This window comes from Vespula pensylvanica, chromosome 25 (genome assembly GCF_014466175.1).
Source record: "Vespula pensylvanica isolate Volc-1 chromosome 25, ASM1446617v1, whole genome shotgun sequence".
NCBI classification, from domain to species: Eukaryota; Metazoa; Arthropoda; class Insecta; order Hymenoptera; family Vespidae; genus Vespula; species Vespula pensylvanica.
Genome location: NC_057709.1, coordinates 1763781 through 1772020, shown reverse-complemented (window position 1 = coordinate 1772020; position 8240 = coordinate 1763781). Strand labels below are relative to the sequence as shown.

The 8240-nt window shown below is 26.2% G+C and overlaps 1 protein-coding gene and 1 long non-coding RNA gene across 4 annotated transcripts in view; one reads left to right on the top strand and one right to left on the bottom strand.

Moving 5' to 3' along the window:
- Positions 1-210: 210 nt before the first annotated feature.
- LOC122637210 overlaps positions 211-8240 on the bottom strand; it is an 8085-nt gene continuing 55 nt past the window's right edge. The window contains exons 1-5 of the mRNA XM_043829213.1: positions 8215-8240; positions 1363-1810; positions 825-1107; positions 409-508; positions 211-345 (exon numbers count right to left, since the gene is read on the bottom strand). The exon at positions 8215-8240 is cut by the window's right edge and continues 55 nt beyond it. Coding sequence (XP_043685148.1) covers positions 211-345; positions 409-508; positions 825-1107; positions 1363-1810; positions 8215-8220 — 972 coding nt within the window. The 5' untranslated portion in view covers positions 8221-8240. The remainder of the gene's footprint in view (positions 346-408; positions 509-824; positions 1108-1362; positions 1811-8214) is intronic.
- Positions 3135-5297, top strand: LOC122637233. Of its 3 annotated transcripts, none has more exons than XR_006329185.1 (4): positions 3135-3312; positions 3565-3695; positions 3857-4224; positions 5059-5297. It is a non-coding gene; the product is annotated as an uncharacterized LOC122637233 (long non-coding RNA). The 3 variants fall into 3 exon arrangements; XR_006329184.1 differs by having other exon boundaries at positions 3857-4256; positions 5059-5296; XR_006329183.1 differs by lacking the exon at positions 5059-5297 and having other exon boundaries at positions 3857-4802.

Here is an 8240-nt window from a genome sequence, read left to right as displayed (position 1 = left end):
CGCACAAGTCAATTTCAGTGGCTTACTAGTGCGCATCATGCATATCCAAATTAATTTCATATCTATTATTGATAGCTCGTACCAGTCGCAAAAGTAAAGCTCATCACACAAGTTCGAGCTCTGGTTTAAAGAAAGAAAAAAAAATAAAAAGAAGGAAGAAACAAAATCGTATTAATGAAGGATTGAATTGAATTTCAGATTGAATTGCAATTAAATAAGAATTTGATGAATTACTTCCTCGAGGAGAGATTCTCCCACGTAGCAATAAAAAAACAATTTGCACATCAAAAGAAGAGCAAATACAACAAATGTTATGATACCTGTTGTTTCGATGAGTGCTAAACTCTAAATAATTAGGAATTATTTATTAAAAATGAATGTATTTCGATTCGAGTGATGTATACGTACGGTGAGCATTCGATAACTCGATACACAAAGCAATATAGTTGTCCCAAATAAATGTTGACCGATAATGATGTTAAAACTATCCTCTAATAAATCCGCTAATCTGAAACAGATACGAAGAAAACAATTTACTTTTTGTTATAATATCTTTCTCATGTTAAAAGAAAAAGAATTTGTTCAACTGTGATGTAGTATTAATGCGTGTTAATGTTAAAGATTGTGAGACTCGTTTCATTTCTGTGCTTGCCAAATAACGACTTGAAGGTTTAAAACAATCCGTTCGAATTTCTCGGCGGAAAAGTAGGATGTAAAAATCCCTTGTAATCGAAAGAACGTATTCAAACAAAAATGTATACAATTTTAAATGTAGTAGACGTTTTGTTATTAATTAGAAACTTTCATTAAAGAAATGACGTTACCTTATCAACCGATGATGTCCAAGAATTATTTTTCGAATCCTCTGCCGTGAACCGTGTGTATCATTTAAAGAACATCTCACTCTGTACTTCAATATGGCCAATTGACCAGTAAGATGAAAACCAATTGAAATTAATAATGCATCAGCTCCCAAGTAATCGGAAATGATCATTATCACACGTATAAGTTCGAATAAGCAATCAAGTGCATAACGTTTTGCATCGGTCGGTTCCAGTAGCTTTATTTGAGCAGATAATTTATATTCCGATGAAGAATTTGCCCTAACTGCGTTGAAAGAAAATAGAGGTTTAATAAAATTATTAATCAATTCTTTTACTCTTCACATTTTTATCATTAGATGGGAGATAATAAATATATAATATATATACATACATATACTATATACATATATACACCATTATAACTATTTTGTAATTTTTTTTTCCGTTTTCTGATTATTTTTTTCTAATTATTTATCGCTTAGATAACAACAACAAATGAATACGTTTTGGTTATTAATAATAATTTCGAGATTATTACCCATTAGTATATTCGGTATAATAGCTTTAAGATAATAGGAAAGAGTTAAAAATGTCGCCCAAGGAAATAAAATGATGATGAATCTATAAGAAAGTTTGTTATATTTAAAAAAAATCAATCTCTCTTCGTCGTTTGTATAATTATCAGCTGTGTAATCTGCTTTCGTTTCGATCAGAAATTGTGACAACGAACGATACTTTATTCGTAACATTATAAGTTTTGTCAACGCCATTATTATCACCATATACTCCATTACATTAGCGAGAATGTAACCAAAATTTTTGATGTACTTTATCATATCTAGTAGTGCTAATATATTGAAAACAAGGCCATAAACTATAAACGATATGAATAAACTGTCGCGAATTTCCAATGGCCAAATTCCTGACAGACAAAGTAATCGTTTGCTGAATGTCATCGCCCTTAGTGTATTAGAGAAATCTATCACCTGAAAAAAAAGGAGAAAAGAATGATAATAATAATACAAATAAAATATATTAGATTGAGCGCTGTGGTAAAATGCAAAAGAGAAAGTCACGAATAAACGACTTTTACGATTAGAATAAATTGATAGAAATTAGAAAAATTTTTCACTCAAAAAAGAATAATAATAATAAAATATAAAAAATATGACATTTGATTCAGTATTGACGTATACCAAAAAACAAAGAAAAGGAAAAGAAAGTTACGAATAAATGGCTTTTACGGTTAATCTAAATTAGATTAGATTATATTACGTCAAATTAAATGGACATCATCTTTTAAATAATTATTTAATTTTTTCGAAGTTTAACGATATAACACCCTCTTCGTTTTGCTGCAACATTTTGTCGTAGTACACCATTCCAGTTAAGACTAGAGACCTTCAGTTTTTTTATCTCTTTTGGAAAAGAAAAGAAGTGGCCGGCAAGTTAAAATAATTATCATCGAAGGTCTATTTTTATTTTTTTTTTAAATTGTTCTTTGTTATATTTATACCATGCATACCGTTTAATTGTTTGATTTCTATTGACAGATACAGAATATAAAGCGAAAAACATATATCGAATTTCATTTTCTCCAATTTACGAAAAACGATCATAGCAGTGAAACGTAATAGGACGGTAACAATACAAGAAAGAGCGATACTGAAAAAATAAAAGTCTAATAGGATAATAATTAACCAGCTTAATTTTACGTGAAATAATAAATATTAAAAAGAATTATTAATACTTTCGTTTGTAACTTTTATTCAATCAGAGATATAATTGACACGTATTTCGTCGAATGATATTCCTAATTAAAAAAGATAATAATTAACTGAAAATATGTTTTATATATCTTACAGTTTCCTAATTTAAATATAAAATCAAAAAAATACACGAATTTTCACTAGATGATTATGTCCTTTGGAATGGATATATGCAACAAAATAAAATTGCGTAATACAAAAAATGCAACCAACATATCTCGAAAGTTTCATACTTTTCTGAATTTGGGAAATCAGGACCTTCCATTCCAATAACATATCTATATTATACACAAATTTATATTCTCCCTCAGAGATCGAATATGCTCTTGCTTTTCGGCGGGCTTTTTTTGTCTCGCGAATTAAACTAAGTCATATGACGACTTCTCATTGGTCTCTTTACCGCTTTGTGATTGGTCAACAACGCGTTGAACGCAATGTATTGGCAACATCTATATTCCTGACGCGTTGACTCTCTCTACATTACGTTTACATATTTTGAAATAGAGGTTAGTATTGCGTATTGTATTCAGTGGAAAAGTATTTTTAATTATCTTTATTATTTAACTTACGCTTTCATAAGATTAATTAAGAGTTTAAAACGATCTTCTCGAGAAATTATTGAACAAACGTATCTTTTCCCTAGATCATCGTATTTACTTCGGTGTTATGTATGATACTTTGTAGAAAAAAGTTATATAGTGCCATTTAATAAGAAGAAGGTAATCTTGATTTTTTATTATAAAATAATATCTGCAATTTTTATTTTGTTTTTCTTTTAATTTTTTATTTTTCTGTCTTAATTGATGATCGAGCAGCAACGTTCTTCTTGTTTACGATGTGTATATAATTTTTCCCGTTTTTACTTGGTTATGTTTTGTTTCTTATTAGTTACTATATTTGACAATGGCAAGTGTTTGATAAAGTGAAAAATATAGCAAATGGGTACTGCAGAACTTATCTTATTATTTCAGAAGTTGCTAGCAAGGTTAAGATTGGAAGTTCATTAAATTCATCAACGACACACTTCTACATCTTCTATATCTTCAAGTTTCTGAAAAATGAGACTAGTGAAGTCTAATCAAGTGTATTCAAATAAGACAGAGTAAGTGATAAATATATTGGTATAATTATAAATCTTAGTATTCTTAATTTGGTATTTAAAGATTTTATAATTTACAATTTGCAATACACGAAGAATAAATATCATTAAAGATGTCGCTAAAAGAAATGTGTTAGTTTATATAATTCAATAATTTTTTGTAGAAATTGTATAAGCCATGAGCAATATTTTAAATCAGATAAGTACAAGGCCAATGGAAAGAATGGAAACGCGACTTCGATGGAGGAAAGGAAACCTGCTTGAGAGATTCTTTTTTGATGGAAAGATTATTGAGGGTTGTTTTCCAAACAGTATCCTTGACGAACTATTAGAATCTTATGATCAAGCCATACGATACAATGAATGTAATCTAAATGTTCTCAAAAAAGCTGCGTAACAACCTTCTTCTATATAGTATCAATGGACGACAAGCTGCTTCCAAACTTTTCTTCAAGCGATTAGTGTAAATATATAATAGTTGTAGCAGAGCTTTATATGCAAGAATTCTTTACCTGAGCCTGTTACATGGACTGTAAGATCACTTTACAGAGTTTTTACCGAAAAGTAAATTTTTATTTAAACTATTCTTTACTCACAATTCTAGAAATTTTTTTTATCATATGATCCATTTTATCAGGAACTATTTATGTTTATTTTATTTTTTCTATACTTCATTTATAACTTTTTTTGATACTAAGTCTCTAAAATGATAGAGATATATCATAAAATAAATACGAAAGTATTTAAAAAAAAGAAATTAGAGAGAAGAAATATTTTATTTCAACTCATAGTATACGTACTTCAATGAAAATGGAAGAGTAAATTTATAAAGTATATATAAGTAACATACGTTAGTTTCATTAAGTTTGATACAATAATTCTCTGGAAAGTTGATCATGAAGTTGGCGAATTTAGTATTAATGGGATAAGGTATTTGTAGTAAATATCATTTTCAGTGTCATATCTTATCATTTTCTACCTCATACTGCATTTATTTTTTACGTATTTGGAATTCGGAAGTGTGTGTATTTATTATTTATAATTTCCAATAATTTCGAATCATAATAGACTGAGATTGTAATTATAATAAATTGCAGTGTTTGAATTGTATCTTTTCAGATAGTTTTCTATAATAAACTTGTTAATATAATAAACTTTCTAAATAAACTTGTTAAATTGTTGATTGATAAAGCAAATTGAAAATGTTATTTCGAAATATATTATTTTATTTATATAACTCATATAATTAGTCTAATACTAGATGCAGATTAAAAAATTTAATATAGTAGAAAAAGAGAAAATATCAATATCAGTGAGTGCAATAAAGGAATAGAGAATGTCTCTACATTTATGTTTACATTTACAGATTGATTTGGAGAAGTAGATTTGATGGAGGTGATGTTGAAGAGGGACAAAAGTTATTTGAGAACTTCAACAATCTCATACCCATTCAGGAGTTTTATTATGGTGAAAGTATATTCATAATCGAACGAACAAGATTTATTGCAAAATTATTGATCGAGAAATCATTGAGGACAGGCTGTGGTATGAATTGTATTTATCTTTTGATACGTTCAGAAAAGGCAAGAACATTTTTACACAATAAATTGATTAAAAATTCAGTGAGTTGTTTACTAATAATCTAATTATTATTTTTGTATTCTTATTTCGTCCTGATTCAACTTAGAGATTTTCTATTTTCTTATAATTAATATATTTTTTTGATAGACAAGTAAAACAGTATAACTCAAATTTATTATCATTAGTGTTATAAGAAAACACTCATAATATTTGGAGTGTTCTCTTATATCAGACATTAGATGTTTGATAATGAAAATTCAAACTTAAAAAAAGTAAGTCATACTTGTTTCAGAACATTGTCCTTTTTTTTTAAATTATACTTTATTTTTACCTAAATTTTCAGCTGGACTTGGATTTATTGGATCAAAAATGACCAATGTCATTTGACAAAAACATTCAATGTCGTCGAATTTTGTTTAATGCCTAAATTAAAGATGTGAACTTTATTTTTAACGTACATACTTATATATCTATTCATAATTTTTCTGTATCATATTAAATAATCTTCCAAGAAAGAAAGAAATAAAATGGGGTGTTCCGTTTGTGAATTTATAGAATATGTGGCATTATGGATACAACGTGTTAATAATGACGAATGGATTACATGATGCAATCAATAATTGGTAGTTCCTGTGTTAGAATTGAGAACACTCAATAATACTGTCAACAAATAAAAGACAGGAGACTTTCAGCGATATCCTTTGTCTGTTGTAAGTCAATTTCAAAATTTTAATTCAACAATTCTTCGCTTTATTGATGTAGTTTCCAACTATTTGAATCCAAACATCGAATACATAAAAAAAAAAAAAATTAGCAAAATACTTATTTGAGATAAGAAAGAGGTATCGCTAGGCGAGTGAAACGGTGACTTGTGAGAGAAATTCTCCGATCAAAATTCGTTCTCTTGTATCGTAATGAAATTCTTTGGCTTGTGTGAAAAATTTTCAAATAAAAATTCTGTATGTAGTACATCTCATTCCAACTTTATCATTGATACGTTATTTGAAAGATTTACGAACATTGAACAGAGATTAAAAATTTTAATATATATATATATATATATATATATATATATATATATATATTCATTATAATTGATCAAACTGAAATTTTATTCGATATAATTAATATAAACTTTTTAAAAATATATTTCAAAATGTCGATATGATTTCATCTGGAACTGAAGAATTGTCCGTCAGAATTCAAAACGAGTTTTTTCGAAGCGAAGAATATTGAACAAATAATACATTGTTTACAAAAATGGTTTTAAAAAAATAATTACTTTTGAACTTTTTGTCTACTTATAGGTGACTACTGAAGATCATTTGTATTCAGAAAGAGAAGGAGAGATACGAAAAGAGTTTCGTTGAACATATTCTGAATTGGTCACAATTACTCATAAATTTCACATAAAACGTGAAATTTTATTACGGATATAGTTACTGTAAAAAATTACGATTATCAGATTCTGTTGAAATTTTACTCATAAAAATGTTCTCTTCTACTCCTCTTTATGGATAAACAATGAACTACAAGCTTTATTTACAGTTTATTGCAGTTTATTTTACAGAATAATAAGTTTACTATCCCAATTAAAAATTTCAAATTAACTATTAAAAATTTATTAATAATTTATATATCATTGATATATAATTTATTTTTTAAAGTAGTAAATTTACTACTACACATTTCAACATACTAATACATGAGTTATTTATTATATTCAAGAACGAATTTTAATTACTAGTGCAACAGAGGACGTAATAGCGTCTAAAGAAATATTATAGTAAAAAGGAGAAAAGAAAGAAAAATAATTCGAGTTGAATCGTATCCTCGAAATTTTCAAAATGGCGTCCATTCAATCGTAAACTCTGTCATATTAAAAATTGTTTTTAAATTGAATTATTTTTAAATCAAATTAAGTCGAATCGATTTTAAATAGAATAATCTATGGAGAATATGAAAATCTTTTTGAATGTCAAAAATTGTTAATAAAACAAAAGATTATTTTGCTTTTTACAAAATGACGTTTGATTTATTAAAACACTAAGGTTTCGTTTAAAAAATTGATTAAATGGTCGAACCAATTCTATTGAAATTTTTATTGAACGATTTTGTCAATTATTTGTAAAATAGTTTTGTTTTAAATTTCATGTGAACTGTTTATGAACTAACTGATTTAATAGAATTGTATTTATAAGATAAAAAAGAATCTAAGTTAGATAATATAAGATAATATATTGTTTATAAATATAAATTAAATAAAAAAACGAATCAAATCTAAATACGATATAACTTATCAATATGATAAATATAATATAATTACATTTATTCAAGTAAGAACTTTCTCTATTCTTTTTCGCAAATTTTTTTTTTAACAATTATAAAAACACTTTATAAAAAATAATCTAAAAAAAAATCTATATACATATAAATAAAAAATATCACTTTTAATTATTATAAGTATTTTGAAAATTTAATAAATAAAAATTGTTTTATGTCTACAAATATGGATAGAAACAATGATAATTATGAAAGAAGAAAATAGATATATGGAATTATAAATAGAAGATGAGAATATGAGTAGAATGAGAGAATAATAATAAAATAACTGATTAAAAAAAAAAAAATAATTTACTAAGCGAACTCTTTAAGTAACTAAGTAACTTTCCTTTTCTTTTTTTTTTTATTCTTTTTAAATTTTTTATTCTTTTTAAATGAACGTAAAGAATAAGGCTAAAGAAAAAAGAAAGGTACAGAATGCGTCGACTTAATTGATTAATGAAAAAAAAATACAGACAAAAAACCAAAAAAAAAAAAAAATAAACGAAAAGAAAAGATAAAGAAGAGAAATATTGCATTTAAATATACTTTCGTTTAAAGTGCGAATAGGAAGCAAAAGAAAACAGTGAAGAAGAAAGATTAAATTTTCATATCTTACTTTCATAACTCTATTTATTGTTCCTT